Consider the following 18,294-nt stretch of genomic DNA (forward strand, 5'->3'; position numbering starts at 1 on the left):
CATGGATTGTTCAAAAAAGGAGAAAATGCTTAAAATTCGAGTATGTTTTCTCGAAATGTCAATATTTACGTCCAAAAAATCAGACCACTTTCGTCATACTTAAAACTTGTGAATTGCTGAATGGGTACCCTATGCCTATAGAAATCCTCAGCTCTAAAATTTGTTTTTAGATATTACACATTTTGAAACTTTTGTTTTGTTAATTACCATAGACAGGTGAACAAACCGCCCCTCTTTTCCGAGTGTTTTCCAATGAGTTGCGTATCTTGTCACTTCGCATATATCAGATCAAAGTATATCGGAACATATAGTATATCGTTCTATATCGCATATATCGATATAGTATATTGCATATATCGGAACAAGTACTGACAAAACTCTCCAAGTGACCCCGCGTACCTCAGCGCCTCTAGACACAAAGTGCTGTACTACTTAATCGCTCCGAGCCAAAGTACTATGCTCCGGCCAATAATTATGCTAGAGCGTGATTCAGGCGACGAGTGACCGGGATGAATTGTATTGAATTGTGTAACTACGGTATGTAGTTGCCAGGTTCGCATAGGTATGGAATCGTCTCCGGAGACGCGGACAAAGGGTCACTTTTTTTGTGTGGAGAGGATAGGTTTTGTCAGTACTTGTTCCGTAGGTGATTATACTTTGATATCAGATACAGCAGCATGTAAGTCGACGCAGATTTGGAATCAGTTGGTGATGGGCTGGGATTACAAACTTCATACAGGGCACAATCCAGTTCTGCAACATCAATGCACAATCTCTTGAACATTCCGGGTATTTGAGGAGGGTCAGGTCTAAGGACCCTACTAAGGGCGAAGATTGACGTAACGCATGACTCTGATATTATAAAGGTGACGTTTCCGCCATTTGTGAACTATACACTTGATGTGTTTTTATTTTGGATTACTGCCGAGCCATATCTGTTCCAAGCCAAGTTCCAGAGGAAAACAGTTAAATCTGGTGACTTTCTGCTATTCTTATAGTATGTATTCTCTTATCTTCGAAAGAGAAAAGGTTTTTTACTGTCTTTCCTGGGCTTGGACATTAAATGACTATTTATCATTTCATTTGCTTTCACAGAAAATGGAATTGAGCCATTTATATAGTCTCCATCGTCATAAAAGCTCTATCGTCGCGCTTGTTTTTGTCCAATCATACTCCTACTTTTAGCTCCAAATTTTCTTTCCGATTTAATTTAAGGAGCAAGGCATTAAATAAATGAAGGGTGCTTAGTTGTTTTAGATTTCTGAATTGGCAGATTAACTGCAAATTATATTTGGTAATATGTCCTTCGTTTTTATTTCAATAGGTTTAAGTATCATGGGGTTGTATGAAATTTGTTGTTTCGCGTTTTTTGTCTTTTTTTACGGGAGGGGGGTAAATTGAGTATTTAGGTTTTAAATTTGAATTCAAAATTCTTGTATGAAAGGTGTAATAACACCCGTCAACACATGTTAGTATTTAAAAAAAAATATATATGATTACTGTTCAAACTTGGATTATCTATTGGTTATTGATCTTGTTCTTCTCCAAAAACAATGAAGTCGTTTTAGTGCCAAATGTATTTATGATGATTTCACCAACTGAATGAGGTAAAAATCAGTGATAGGCTGTTGCAGTACAATCGTAGTAAAATTGGTAAAACTTCGTCAAAATTGGAGAACTTGGTACTGAAGTTTTAGGATCAGGACGAAAGAAGAAAGAAAGAAAGAGAATCAAGCCTTATCCATCTACTTCCACAAAAACCCTTATAGCTTTTTTATGCAATCAAAATCCTTTTATTTCTACTGAATGATTTTGAGTTGTTATTGCACACCGACTGCCGTAAAATCCGTAATACTGCAGAAAAATAGGCAGAGCTGTAGCAAAATCATGGTTCTAGAATTAGTTTGCTTCGCAGGGGAACTATAAAATTCAAATGAGTGAAAAAAAAGGAGAGTCCAGTATTTTATTTTATATATTTATCAGTCATATGCCTCGTATTATAGCCATGTACCTTAAATGTATTTTTTTCTTCCACGGCCCCTTTGTATGGACGAATTGGTAGCGGGAGCTTTGGAGGGCGCTCATTCGACTGGAAATAGTATTTCCATAGTATTCCATTCGAGTCTAGTGTTATTTTAAGGTGCAAAGTAATGGGAGGACAAATAATCTCCACCCTGTGCACTTTTTTGCTACTTGCCTCCATCCCTCTAACTCCTAAGGGTGCTGGATCAAAATTCTGAGATAGCCATTGTGTTAAAAATTGTTCAATCGTTCATTAAGTAAGGCTCTTGGTATAAAATGACTCCCTTACTGTCCCTAAGGCATGGACCGTGAATTGTTAAAATTGACAGTGGGCCTGAAAAAGGGGTGAAGACTTTTTTCATTCTGTTGGCTTACAGCTTATATCCTTAAGTTCTTAGGTAATTGGACCCGAAAGCAGAAGGATAAATAGAAGATTTTTTTTTTTTTTTAACTGAGCCAGAAAAAGAACTATAAGTTTTTTTTTCTGAAGGGTTGAAATTTAACAGTGGGCCTGAAAAAGGGGTGAACACTTTTTCATCCCGTTGGCTTACAACTTATATCCTTAAGTTTTTAGGTAAATGGACCCGAACGCAGAAGGATAAATAGAAGATTTTTTTTTTTTTTAACTGAGCCAGAAAAAGAACTAATAAGCTTTTTTTTCTGAAGGGTTGAAATTTAAAATTCCAAGTCTCCGGGCTGAGGGGATCGTCATATACAAAAAAAATTAGCATGGGATCATTTGTTTCCCCGGAAATGGTGCCTAAAAACTTCACAAGCTCCTTGGGGTTTCCTAAATTTGGAGCCCGAAAATGGTTCAAAAATTCTTTTTCGATTATCTTAAAACTTTCAAGAGTCCTTACCTTAGCAAAGTGGACCTAGCATTTTTTTTATAGGAGTGAGCTAAGGGGTCCAGAAATGGGTGAGAAACTTGTGGTCCCCGATCAATCTAAAACTTTCAGCTGTAAATCCCTGGTCAAAGCCAAGACCAAATCCTGAGCCAAGGGAACCTTTATGCACAAAAATGACTAGGTTATGGGCTAAGATCCCTGAAAGACTGACCCCAAAAAACGATTGTTCGATTAGCTTGAAACTAATATGTTTGTCCTTAGGTCAAGGGGACCCCAATATGCAAAAATAATTGTTATTTGATTCCACAAAAAGGGTCCCTTAATCAAGAAAGTTGTTTTTCCTGAAACATCTAAAACTTAATTCGTAAGTTCCTCTCCAAATGGATCTTGATGTAAAAGATTAATTTTAGTTTGGGGTCTTCTGAAAATTGTAGTCCATAAAATGGCCACACATTTTCTGCGATTGGCTTGACATTTTCAGGGATCGTTGCCAAGGCGGGGGGAATCACACACCTTGTATTGAAGGAAGGGGTGGTAGTAGTCCAGTATTTTGGAGCATTTCGGAAGTCAGATTTGGAAAACCATGTAGATATATTTTCCGATTTGGCTTTAAAGTTACATGTAGACATAGCCAAGATAACCTTACTGGAGATGGGCAATTATGAAAAAGGAGGCTGTATTGATTCTCTTCAGCAGAGAGTATGCACAATAGTTTTCTGTGTCCCTTCCCTGGTGTACCACATAATGGTTCACTGTATCGGTAAAATTTCACTAGTTGTATTGTTTATGGTCAAATGTCCCTTGTTCGTGGAATATGTTATAGATTTAGCTATGCTTAAATAGAATTTATAAAATTATCCATGGTGGCAAAATAAAATAAGTTCAGGTCGCAGTGGTTTAGACGATGAAAAACTGAACTTATTATGAAATCCTTTGTGATTCTGTCCTAAGTTAACTAAAAAAAAAAAAAAAAAAAAAAAAGTGCTTGGGACAGGATTTGATTTAAAGAAAGTAGACAAGATAAATGAAGAGGCAAATTTGTAGTAGATTTTGGCTGTATCAATTCGTGACGCAGGAAAACATGCAAATTGTTTCATCTCTGGTATGCTTGAAAGTTACAGGTCACGTGGATAGGGCGAGGTAGACGTCAATGCAGACAAAGAATTTTGAATTTATCGAATTTTTGTAACTGGGCAATAAATTTTGCTTTCTGTTTATTGGTTTTTCTTATAGGACATGTAGACAGGGACAGGGGGGCCTCAATGAAACAAAAACTATAAAAACCTTTTGTTGTATTGATTCGTGACACTTGAAATAGGCCCATGTTTGTTTTCTCTCCAATCGGCTTGCAGCTTACCGAGCCTATATACAGGGCAAAACAACCTAAGATGAGAATACATTTTGAAAAAAAAATCGGTTGTATTGGTTCGTAATGCGAAATTGTTATTGAGACTTTCATTGTAAGTAGACTGGATCTAGGGTATCTTTATGAGAGTAACAAATTTTGGAAAAAAAAATTTGTTTTTATTGATTTGTAGCGCGAAAAATTTTGTTGATCTGCGTGAAAATTTCAGGACGTGTACACAGTCAAGTGAAGATACGTTAATACAAAAAAGGAAACAGACTATGTTGCATTCTTGACGTTCGACTTTTTCATTATTTGTAGACGATAAAACATAACTCTTTTTAAAATTTAACCTGATTATTGCACAAAACTACGGCGGTCAAAAATTTTGACTGAATATTTAAACTTTGTCTGAAATTTAAATTTTAATGGAATATTTCAATTCTTAGGCAAAAAACCAAAAAATACTTTATAAAGATTAATACAATTAACCAATTATAAGAATAAGTGAATTAAAAAAGAACAGAAATTAATGAAATAAAAACGTTTTTCAAGAAAGAAGTTTTTCTAAGGAAAAAAGAGGTGATGAGATGAGATAAGATGGGTTTTATTTTCAACTAAAAATTACATCATACTTAACTGGCACTTACCGCATTTTAAAATAACATTAGCAACCAAACGTAGAAAATGGTAAGAACGTATTACGCTTTATTAAGCCACTATTGTGGCTTTTTTGAAAGTAAAGAGATATAATCAAAGATTGCAAAAATTCAAGATCGCTGTGAGTTCCTGGAATTAATATCATTGAATTTAAATAATCTGCCTACTTTCAGCCTACTTTTCCTGCATTCTTGATTATTATATAACAGTTCTTATCTTTGGTTGGTTTACTTTCTGTTTTATCTATAAATACCAAACGGAAACAGGATCTAACCTTATTTTTATTACTTAATCATCTTGTATTTAAAAGATTTAAGATTCATCTTTAAACTAAATGGTGGAGTTGGGCAAGTTTTATTTCTCTACCTTTTCAGGGGAGGGCCCCGGGTCACACATTCAGGTATTTAACTTGTTTTCAAATTTGAAATTTCTATTTACTTCCTGTCCATTGTTGTCGATGTTTGCTAACACTTCGGAAAAATTCTATAATCAAAATTATCTGCTCATATCTGAAAAAAAGGGGACTTGTATGATATAGTCCCGACCTAATATTCTTCATCTAAGTAGAACCTGTTTCTCTGACGCTCAATCCTAATAAAAAATACATAAGCATGATGAAAATATAATACTTTGGAAGCAAATTTGGGCTATATACTTGCACATTAGGGGGGGGGGGAGTAAAGTACAGCGGGTGGCATGCAAAATGTGTTAGGTTCAATTATTCTGATATTATAAAGTAAAAATTGTTTTCTGACTTCAAAGTGTCCAAATACTTTATCCCTCCCCCTAATGTGCAAATATATATCCCAAATTACATATTTCCCATCTATTCTGTCACTTCTCTCTGTCCTGTCTCACGCTAAGTTGAAAGAAACTAACAAAATGAACCAGTTCTACAATGCATCAATGGATGAACAACTTGAGTGGTCGGGACTATATCATACAAGTATCAAATATGGAAAGTTTATTGTCTCCCTGGAGCCTCAATCCTAGGTATCTGCTCATCGTTTTGTTTGCTTTCTTAAAAGAAGAATAAAGAAAAAACTGAGTTTTATTTTCACTCCATCATTTTAAGCCTTTGATCTTTTTTTCCCTATCGAAATAATTTAATTAAAACCAACTTTTCTTCTCAACTAAAATTGCAATTGGAAAAGTGGCCACAGTTGAAGTTTTCCCAAGTTTACTTTTAGAATCGAAGAACTAACCTTAAACTACTTTTCCACCACCACTACTTTTTCACCACCAGGTCAGGTGGTGGAAGTAGGGGAATATCTGTTTTTTTTTTATTTCCATCTTGGTAAAAGCTTTCTAACTTGTCATAATTTTTTTATTAGAACCAAGTTTTCCTCTCAACTACATTTGGCAAGAAAAGCGAGTAGCGGTCTTAGTTTAAGTTTTCTCAAGTTTGCTTTCAGAATTGATGAAGTAGCCTTAAACTTTCTTCAATGATAAGAACTTTCTTGTAATATGAGAAATATTAACTCATGTTTCACTATTGTTTCACACTATTTGATGGAACCGGGCGAACTTTTGTTTAGAAATATCCGCATCATGATAACAACTTTTCAGCTTGTCTTTGTACTGACCCAAATCCTTTTTAGTTCCAATTTTACTTCTTGACTAGATTTCAACTAACAATCATTTCTTTAAAAAGGAAAGAGCAGATATATATATATATATATATATATATATATATATATATATATATATATATATATATATATATATATATATATATATATATATATATATATATATATATATATCGTAGGCCTATAGTTAAAGCGTTCTCTAGTTTGCTTTCAGAATCGCCAACTAACATGAAAGACGGTTAATGTCTTGAACGTTCTTGTAAACGAAAAGTGTTGATGCCTGCTTCCAGGCTATTTGATGGAGCCAGGCAATTTTTGCACTATTGTTTAATTACATTTTTAACGGGAATTCTTCGGCGCTCAGTTTCGGACCTGGAATTCGACTTCAAATTTGAAATGGTTGCTTAGAAGTCGTTCATTGTTGCCTGTAATTTTTATGTCATAGCTTTGTAATTGTTTTCAAACTAGCTTTCCTAATCGGCTAGCTGTTATACTATAAAGCTATTATTTTCAAAAAGATTATGTTTGGGCATGGGCCATTGGGTGGCTTTTTTTCGATTGTGGTCTTACTCTGTACCATATTCTAGCAATGAAAGTTGCTACGAATCTCTTATGGACGTTGTTTCTTTAGTCGGAAATATTGCTAAAATATCATTCTTTAGTATAAGTTTCGTAAAAGTTTATATGGCTATCTCAAAAATTTCGATCGGATGCAATTGAGGAAAAGAGGGTATGGAGGGGGGAGGGGGTTTGCCTTCTCATCACTTTTGACTCTTAAAAAGGGAACCTTAAATGCCCTCGGGGCATAAATCACAGGCCTTGCTCCCGAGCTCTGGGGGGTTGTATCAACCCCGGGGGCATTGTTATATGATCCTTGGACTATTTTGAACAAAATGACTGTCTTGGAATTTTGATCGGGTGTATTTGGTAAAAAGAGGATGTGTGTGTGTGGGGGGGGGCTAGTTGTCCTCCGATAGGTTTTGACTCTTTAAAAGGGAACTAGAAGTTACTTTCCAATCAAATGAGTCTTCTCTAATGTTTATGCCACCACCCCTTCCATAAAAATTTAATATGTCCTCGGGGGAATTGGTGGAAAAGGGCGTGCGGGGGGGGGGGTACTTCCAGTCTGGCCACTTTTGGCTCTTAAAAAGGGGAATAGAACTTTCAATTTACGATCAAATCAGCCTCCTCCAAAGTTATACGGCCATCCCTTCCATACAAACCTTATATGCTCTCGTGGCATAACTTACAATACCTGCCTCCGGATTCTGGGGGGGGGGGCTGTGTCGACCCTGGAGCGTTTGTTGTCCGATATTTGGACTATTTTTTAAGAAAATGGCTATCTCAAAATTTTGATCGGATGCATTTGGGGAAAGAAGGCGTTGGGACGGGGGTTCAGGTGCCCTCCGACCATTTTTTAATTTCTTAAAGGGCGCTTGAACTTCCGATTTCCAATCGAATGAGCCCCCTCTGAAATTTATACGACCACCCCTTCAATATTGAAGTGCCTCTGGAAAAATATACTAAAACCTTATGGCCTTTGCTATAGGCAACGCTATAGCTTTTTTTCTGACTATGTTTCTTTTGTCAGAAATGTTGTTAAGATAACATTGTTTTGCATAAGTCTCACAAAAGTTTACATTTTGTCAACTTTTGGCTGCTTTTTAGTGGTATTATTTTATTTTCGTCGAAAGAGCTTTCTGGGGAGATAGTTTGACTTACTTAGAAAAGAGAGGAGAAAATAAGCGATAATCTAATTCCCAAAAATATTTCGTCAAATAGTATGAGAACTGATAAAAAAAAGAAATGTAGGCCTATCCGTTTGTAAGACCAATCATGCTAAAGATAAGTACTGGAATAAACTCTGGCCTATTGAATTGGCCTCTTATTACTGGAATAAATTAGCCAGTTAAATCAGATGTACAAAATTATCTTTGGTAGAATTAGTGTAAACGGCCTCAATTTTAGGGATCTGAGTGGCACCGGCGGGATGCATTCTCTGTTTTCTTTAGCCCGAAAATCCTAGTTCCTCACATTTTATGTAATAATATAGCCTAATATATATATATATATATATATATATATATATATATATATATATATATATATATATATATATATATATATATATATATATATATATATATATATATATATATATATATATATATATATATATATATATATATATATATATATATATATATATATATATGTATATATATATATATATATATATATATATATATATATATAATATATATATGTATATATATATATATATACATATATATATGTATATATATATATATATATATATATATATATATATATATATATATATATATATATATATATATATATATATATATATATATTTATGTGTTATATAGCTCTTTTGGTGATGGATCCTAAATCTTCATCTGCGTGCAGTAATAATCAAGTCCAAAATTTCAGCGTACCCAAAAAACATATAGCGGTCGTAAGTAGTATGGTTTGGTAATTCTAGCCCTGTAAGGATATAAAATGGAAGTTAATCGGAAATGAGTGTACCTTGATCCTTATATATATATATTTCCTGTTGAAACATTTATAATGTGTAGGCTAAAAGCTTTTCTGTGTCGTTCCTCTAGTGCATCAGAACATACGCCAGTAGCATGGGTGATCAGTCGTGAGTGATTAGAAGCAATTTTCATGTTGTTCCATTGGACGTTGGACTTTCGCCCAAATCTAAGAATAATTGTCTTGGGTGCTAAAAAAAAGGTTGAAGACAGAAATACAGACATTTCCACAGGCTATTTCTTATATGGTTCCAATATCTTCCAATGTTAATCCGTCTAAAAATAAATCCGTCTAAGGAATGAGACATTTTAAGAATGTCTCTCAGATCCTAACGTTTACTATTTTATTGAATTAGGGTTTTTTTTATTACATTGGTGATTTTGGAAGGGGGCCATGGGTCAAAAACGCAAAACAGTTGACTTTAGCCCTTAGGCCTGTTTGTACTTCGCTCTTAAATACGGTTTTGTTTGAAAAGCAGCTAAAATAAGTGGTTCTAGTTGAACTACACGCTGGATTCGACAATGCAATTAGGTAATGAGTCTCATAATGTGTGACTAAGATCATTTACAATCCTGTGATAAATTAAATAATTTATTTTTTTTTAACTGAAAGTAAGGAGCGACGTTAAAACTTAAAACGAGCAGAAATTATTCCGTATGTGAAAGGGGCTGTCCCCTCCTCAACGCCTCGCTCTTTACGCTAAAGTTTTTTATTGTTTAAAAAAAGAGTTGTGGGAAAGTCAACTTTAGCGTAAAGAGCGAGGCGTTGAGGAGGGGACAGCCCCTTTCATATACGGAATAATTTCTGCTCGTTTTAAGTTTTAACGTCGCTCCTTACTTTAAGTTAAAAAACTTATTTTTTTTATTTAATTTTTGAACGTTTTTAAATAAATGCAGGTTTTGATTTTGGTTCATCGTACATGAATAATCAACACCAAATTTGTATAGTAATTTTACTTTTATTTGGTTAAATGGCTTTCTCGAACGTTGTTTAATTTTATTTACGAACGTTTTTATTTGGAAGAAACGAATGCAACTTACAAGCTAACATGCGTGATGATCTTATAATGCCGTTTATTTTTAATATGTATATTAGGAGGTTCGCACCAGGTTCAATAACTAGATCTTTGTGCTAAAGTTCAGTGTTTTCTACAATTATGTAAAAATTACCCCTTAATCACAAAGGCCGTTAATTAGAATAAATAGTTCTTATGAAAGTGCTATAAAATCTTTAGCTTAAAGAGCGAGGTATTGACTAGGGGGCGAACCCAATCATATACGTAATATTTTTTGTTCGTTTTAATTTTTGATGTTGCTCCTTACTTTCATTTGAAAAACTTTTTTTTTTTATTTCTGATCTTTTTTTTAAATAATGCTGGGAAATCTGGCGCCCCTTCATAGCAATGTCCCTTCCCCCATAAAAACCCCCTTCATGGAAAAGACCTCCCAAATAAAATCTAACCCATCCCCCCCACTACCAGAAGAAATCCCCTGAAAATGTCTGTATACTTCCCAATAACCAATACTATATGTTAAAATTGGGTAAGTTCATAACTTTCAGCCCTCCCCCCGGGGACTTTGGGGGATTAAGTCATACTAAAAGACAATGTTATCATATTTTCGACCATGCTGAACAAAATGGCGATCTCAAAATTTTGATCGGGTGACTTTGGGAAAAAAATGAGCGTGGGAGGCGGCCTAGGCGCCCTCCATTTTTTTGGTCACTTATAAAGGGCACTAGAACTTTTAATTTCCGTTCCAATGAGCCCTTCCATGATATTCTAGGACAACTGGGTCGATACGATCACCCTTGGGAAAAAACAAACAAACAAAAAACAAATAAACAACGCAACCCTGATCCTTCTTCTGGCAAAAAATACAAAATTACACATTTGTACATATAGGAGCTTGAAATCTCTACAGTAGGGTTCAATGATACGCTGAATCTGATGGTGTGATTTTCATTAAGGTTCTATATTTTTTCGGGGGATCTATCCCCCTTTTTTCGAAAATCAGCCAAATATTCTCAGGCGCGTAACTGTTGATGGATAGGACTAAATTCGATGAGACTTACATATTTGAAATCAGCATTAAAATCTGATTCTTTCGATGTATCTATTGGTATCAAAATCCCGTTTTTAGAGTTTCGGTTACTATTGAGCCGGGTCGCTCCTTACTTCCAGTTCGTTACCACGAACTGTTTACTCTACTAATATTTCATATAATATAATAAAATAACAATAATTGTAATATGATAATATTAATCTAATAATAATAATAATTTAATGCAGTCCAGGACCTAACAGATTTTATTAATAATGCTCTTGAAGAAATTGTATTGGTAATTTCAACATTTATAGACATTAGAAAGGCTTTTGACACGGTGGTTCATAAAATTTTATTGCGTAGGCTAAGCCGTTTAGGAATCCAAGGTATTATTCTGAAATAGTTTAAATCATATCTTCCCAAGCGTATTATACGAGTCTGTATTCAATATTCCATTTCAAAAACTTATTGTTATTTCTGGAGTGCCTCAGGGTTCAGTGCTTGGTCCACTTCTTTGTCTAATCTACGTTAATACCATGCGTTCTTATATACCACATGCACGGATAACGTCTTTTGCTGATGATACGGTGTTTATGATTACAGCTTCTTGTCTGAGCCAGTTAATTGAGAAGACAAATAAGGCCCTCACTGATTTGAATAGTTTTACAAGTTCTAGTTATTTGGCAGTGAATATTTTAAAAATGAACAAATTTTGTAGAAGAGAAGTTCCATGTGTTTTAGATAATAAAATTATTTTTAATGGTTAAATTTTTAAAGCAAGTAAATGATGTTAAATACTTAGGTTTTAGTCTTGATTTTAATTTAAGCTGGAAATTGCATTGTGATCTTGTGGGATCTTTTGTTAGCTCTTATATACTTGGTGTGGTGATATACTTGTTTTTTTTGCTAGGTGTGGTGATTTCCTCTGACCTCTCATGGCGGTAGAATACAAAGACAATTGTAAAAAAAGCTAACAGCGCAATCCAAATTCTAAAAACACTGAAAAAATGTTTAGTACCTAAGGACAAGCTGAAACCAATATTTTGCACTTTCATCCGCCCCTTAGTTGAATATTCTTGTCTGGTTTTACACTTTTCACTAACCCAGGATGAAACTGATAAAATGGAACAATTTCGGAAGACACCACTGCAAATCATTTATGGCGGTTCCCCTCTACCTTACTCCTTTTACCTCTAAGAATTTAAACTTGAATCCCTTTCTTTCTGCCGAGAAAAATTATGCTAAAGATTTGACTCCTCCTTCCTTCAACATCCCATCTACCGATCATTCCTTCTCCCACCTTTTGTCCCTATAAGATCTCGTCCCCCCAGGGAAGTGGCTGAGAAGGTTCCGAAACTAACCCCAGTCCACTGTAACACCATGCGCTACAGTAAAAGCTTTGTGCCAAGCTTTGTGAAATATTATAATGATCTCTAGTGTTTTTATTGTTTAGTTTATTTTATCCTGACGAAGTTTTATCAAACAATTTTATTCTCAATCTCAAGTGTTTTTATACTTTAGTTTATTTATCCTGACGAAGTTTTATCAGACAACTTTATTTTGCTAATTATGACTAAGAGACATCATATTTGGGCTTTGCCCACGAGAGCTATGTCTTGTTTTTGAATTAAATGAATTTGAATATATCGTATGATTGCATGCTATGAACTAGTAGTTTTATTTCAAGTTTTGGAAAGGTCAAAATTTTGCAGAATAAAATAGTTCGTATTTTAGGTAATTATATTCAGTTTGAAAATAGCACGTTGAATTGCTTTACAAGTTTGAAAATTTTAAATATTTATTAATTACGGGATTACCAGTTAGCATTTTTTATGCATCAATGTTTGAATAAGTGTTCACTGGAGGTATTTTGGGAAATTTGCAGAGCTAATTCGTCTTACCACTGTTATGAGACTGAAAATGCATATGACCTTGGATCTGAGCTCCGGAGTACTCAGCCTGCTATGTTCATGCCTTGTTTTGCGGGATCGGGGTCTGGAATTCCCTCTCAGATAGATTTAGACAGGCTAAAAATGAAAGCCAGCTTAAGAGTAGATTGAAGCGTTACCTTTTGGGTGATAATTGAGAAACATTAGAAAGTTGTGTGTTACTTCTCTTTATTTTTATTATTTTTTTTTATGCAGTAGCTGTGAAGCTGTATAATAATTGATTTGCAGCCATCGTAAACAAACTTGTGGGTCTTTGTAGATGGCTGCGGTAAATTTGTTTGAGTTTTTTATGTTATATAAATCAATTTGATCTGATCTTTTGATCCAATAATAATTTAACAATATCTAACCTAATAATAATTTTTTCGTCAAATAATTTGTAACTAGGATCATTTACCATCCTGTGATAAATTGTGCAATTTTCTCTTGCCATTGACTTTTTTTCTATACGATTGATATAATTGTTTTTCATTGACATTTTAGGGCTGTTGCTGCATATCTTCGGGCATTGAATTTAAGCCCAAATCACGCTGTTGTTCATGGCAACCTTGCTTGCGTCTACTATGAACAGGGTCTCATCGACCTGGCTATTGATACTTACAAGAGAGCTATTGAACTTCAACCGAACTTCCCCGATGCCTATTGCAATCTTGCAAATGCACTCAAGGAAAAAGGAATGGTAAGCATTTTGGTAGTGCTTCAAGGGAAATAAAAGGGACAGCATTCTCTGATTTAGCAGCCGCATGTTTTAAAAGTGACAAACTCGGACTCTTAACTTTTTCAGGGAGGTGGAGAACCACTTTGCACGCTAAGATGCAGCTAAGGCAGTTACGATTGTGCCATTTTTTTAAAATGATGGATTAGCTTATCTTTTCTAATTCTCTAGCAATAGTTGATAAAATATATATTTTCCCCACTTAAAAAAATTGTTCGCTATATTTCGGAATCCAAATGATAAAATTGAAAAAAAAAAAAACTAAAACAAACTTAAGAAATATCGGTGTCTGAAGACGCTAACTGTAATTTTTATCTCAATGACGTTTTCCGCTAAATCGTTTATCTAGTTTGGTCTGAACAATGTCTAATACATAACTAGTTTGTAATCTAAGATAAGTAAAATTGATAAGATAGCGAAAATCTATTGTATCACTTCTTTCATACTTTCGTTAGTCTATTCTCATAAACCTGAAATTTTAATGAATATTAAGGTTAAAATTTATCCTTGTAAAAATGTTTTCATTGATAACTTCACTTGCATCGACGGAATACTTTTTTGGCCTCTTGAAATGAAACGAGCCTCCTAAAACCACTGACCTGATTATGCAGGTGGGGAATAAATTTACATTTGCTTATACAATTTAATTTTTTTGTCAAAAGGGAACATGCCCAAAATACGTGGATTTGATAATATAATGCATTTAGTGATTAATATAATACATATAGTAAGTATATTTGATAATATGTTGATGAGACTTGGAGTAATTTTTTGCCACTTTCAAATTTACTTCAGTTTTGTTTATTGAGAGCAAAAACTAAGTAGATATTCCAGGATTGACCATGACAACGATAAATTACCCTGGAGGTTTAATGCATACCCGGAGAAGGGGACGTTAAAGAAAAGGTAAAAATATGCAGTATTTTCGGACTTCAGTGATAAAAAGGATGATAAAAATGATGCTCATCTACAATAGTCACCTTTTCTGAAGAATATAACAAGCAAAATAGAAGTGGGTCTGAAGTTCTTTTACATGTATGCAGGATATAATGCAAACTATTTACTTTATAGAGTGTGACCAAACTAAATAAGTAAAATTTCCTTGATGAAAGTCTCACAAGCAGCAGTGGTACTATTGGTAAAGAGTAAAACGGAGTTCGCTGTCGGTACAGGGTACAAAGTACGCTCTGCGCTATCGGTACAGAATAAACAGAGCACGTTATTGGTACATAGTAAAATATAAAGCGTAAACATCGTTAAAATTTTCCTTAGCTTGACGTTGATGCTGCGATTTTTTCGAGATAAAGTTGATTTTCCACTTTTATTAGCTTCTGGTAACACTTTCTTAACCGAATATGCCTTTTTTCTTAACAGATTATGATCTAGCAGAGGGAATCCTTAATCACCTTAAAGCTTATTATTTTTGGAAAATTTGTCTGATTCATCCTTCCGTTTTATGCTTGACTAGTCATAAATAAGTGGTGTGTATCAAAGAGAATTGGAAACTCATAAGAGGAAAACTAATGTCTCAGAAAGGAAAAAAAAAATCCTGCAGAAGAATCAACGCCATCTAACATTTCCAAGCAAAATCAATGTGTATTACTTTCAACCTCTATCACTATGCTGCTAGTAGTACTTGTGATCTCGACATGTCATGCCTTTAGTCTTTTATTCAAATTTAATTTATTCAAATTTAATGCTTTTAATTCAAAATAGCAACGTTTTAGTGTATCTTGGTCTAGTAGCTGTAATTTCCTAGTGCGTTCTTACTAAAGCATATCAAACAGTTCGTGGTAACGAACTGTAAGTAAGGAGCGACCCGGCTACAAAGTAACCGAAACTCTAAAAACGGAATTTTTATACCAGTAGATACATCAAAAGAAGCGGATTTTTATGCTGACTTCAAATATATGAGTTTCATCAAGTTCAGTTTTACACATCAAAAGTTACGAGCCTGAAAAAATTTGCCATATTTCGGAAAAAAGGGGGGAAACATCCCCTAAAAGTGATAAAATCATAATGAAAATCACAGCATCAGCTTCATTGTAACAGAAAACCCTACTGTAGATTTTTCAAGCTCCTATCTGCAAAAATGTGGAATTTTGTATTTTTTTTTTTGCCAGAAGAAAGATCACGGTTGCGTCTTTTTTTTTTTTTTTTTTTTTCCAGGGGTGAACGTATCGATCCAGTAGTCCTATAAAATCGTGAGAGGGCTCGTTCGAACGGAAATTAAAAGTTATAATGCTCTTTTTAAGTGACCACAAAAATTGGAGGGCAACCTGGCCCCCTCCCATGCTCATTTTTTTCCCGAAGTCACCCAATCAAAATTTTAAGATAGCCATTTTCTGCAGCATAGTCGAAAATTTCATATATATATGTCTTTGAGGATGACTTAATCCCCCATACTTCCTGGGGAAGGGCTGCAAGTTATGAACGTTAACCATTGTTTACATACAGTAATGGTCATTGGGAAGCATACAGACGCTTCCAGGAGGGATTTTTTTCCGTGGGGGGGGGGGGGTCGGAGGAGAGGGTTGCGTGGGAGGATCTTTCCATGGAAGATGTTTTCTTGGGGGCAGGGACATTTTTATGAAGGAGGCGCCGAATTTTCCAGCATTATTTAAAAAATGATCAGAAATTAAATAAAAAATAATAAAAGTTTTTTCAACAGAAAGTAAGGAGCAACATTAAAACTTAAAACGAACAGAAACTATTACGTGGTAGTGGTAGTTTGGTTATGTGGTAGTTTCACGCTTGGTAGATTATTTGATTTTACTTTTGCTCATTTTTGGTTTAATGGGGTTCTTTACTTTTCTTTGAAAAACTTATTTTGTGGAAAAGTTTTTAAAATTAATTTCTGTTCGTTTATCTGGACACAAATAAAAGTGTTTCATTTAGTTTCATACCTCCTCTGGTTGACCTGAAATAGAAAACTTGATACTGTTCGCAAAAAAATCTGTTTACTTTCTTTGATAGCTTGGATACACTTAAGCTATTTTGATTTGGTTAAATTTTAAGAGCAGAAGTTTTCCCGAATATTTGAACATAATACCCTGAGTCGTTCATGGGATACTGTGGAGATGCCTTATTGGGAATTAGCATTAACACAGTGCATTTTGATTTAATCTTAAAGCAACATTTAGTTTTTAAACATAATGGGCGAATGGGAGGGTGGGCGTGGAAGGGGAATTAGTTGCCCTCCAATGACTTTCAACTATTAAAAAGGGCACTCGCCCTTTCTATTTTCAATTGAAAGAGCCCTTTTCGAAGTTCCTACGACAACTCCTTGGATACGAAGTGCCCTGGTCTAAAAAAAAAGAAAAAAAAAAAAAAAGGACAAATGTACCCACATCACTCTTTGCTATAAAAATGTCAACCTCCTAATCACTTTTGACTATTAAAAAGGGCACTGGGCCTTTCAATTTCCAATCGAATGAGCACTTTTTGAGTTTCTACGTCAACGCTTTCTAGAAACACCTTGTATTCCCCCAGGGCATAAATTACAACTCTTGCCTTGAGGGCTCTGAGGGGGTTGTCATCCTCAAAGACCTAATGACTATTTGACTAGACAAAAGACCTAGACGTTGAACAAAATGGCTATCTCAAAATTTTGATTGGATGTGTTTGGGGAAATGGTGGGTGCGAGAGGGGCATTAGTTGCTCTCCAATCAGTTTCAACTATTAAAAAAGACACTAACCCTTTCAATTTCCAATCGAATGAGCTCTTTTGAAGTTTCTACGACAACGCTTTCTCTAAAAACCTTATATGTTCCCAGGGCATAACTTACAACCTTGCCCTGAGGACTGGGGGGGGATTGTCATCCTCAAATACCTAATTTCCAGAACTTTCAACTACGTTTAACAAAATTGCCATCTCAAAATTTTGATTGGATGTGTTTGGGGAAAAGGCGGGCGTGAGAGGCGGTTTAGTTGCTCTCCAATCACTTCTGCCTATTAAAAAGGGTACTAGTTCTTTCAAATTTCCAATCGAATGACCCTTTTTGAAGTTTCTACGGCAACGCTATCTACAAAAACCTTATATGCCCCCCGGAAATAACTTACAACCCTTGCCCTGAGGGCTCTGAGGGGACTGTCTTCCTCAAAGACCTAATTTCCTGAACTTTCAACTACGTTGAACAAAATGGCTATCTCAAAATTTTTATTGGGTGTGTTTTGGGAAATGGTGGGCGTCAGAGGGGAGTTGGTTGCCCTCTAATCACTTTCGACAATTAAAAAGGGCACTATCCTTTTCAATTTCCAACTGAAAGAGCCCTTTTTGAAGTCTTTACGACAGCGCATTCTATAAAAACCCTATATGTCCCCCGGGCAAAACTTACAACCCTTGCCCTGAGGACTGTGGGAGAAGTGTCATCCTCAAAGACATAATTCTGGACCTTTCAACTACGTTGAATAAAATGAGTATCTCAAAATTTGGATGGGCTGTGTTTGGGGAAATAGTGGGCGTGAGAGGGGGGTTACTTGCCCTCCAATCACTTTCGACTGTTAAAAAGGGCACTAGCACTTTCAATTTCCAATAGAATGAGCCCTTTTTGAAG

The 18,294-nt window shown here is 34.9% G+C and overlaps 1 protein-coding gene across 1 annotated transcript in view; it reads left to right on the top strand.

Moving 5' to 3' along the window:
- Positions 1-18,294, top strand: part of LOC148953537 (uncharacterized) — a 33,265-nt gene that overhangs the window by 6,335 nt on the left and 8,636 nt on the right. Inside the window, exon 3 of the mRNA XM_089087999.1 lies at positions 13,507-13,702. Within this exon, the coding sequence (XP_088944125.1) occupies positions 13,507-13,702 (196 nt within the window). The remainder of the gene's footprint in view (positions 1-13,506; positions 13,703-18,294) is intronic.

Source organism: Artemia sp. Qi Xiang Cuo, chromosome 4, assembly GCF_049724085.1.
Source record: "Artemia sp. Qi Xiang Cuo chromosome 4, ASM4972408v1, whole genome shotgun sequence".
In the NCBI taxonomy this organism is placed as follows: domain Eukaryota; kingdom Metazoa; phylum Arthropoda; class Branchiopoda; order Anostraca; family Artemiidae; genus Artemia; species Artemia sp. Qi Xiang Cuo.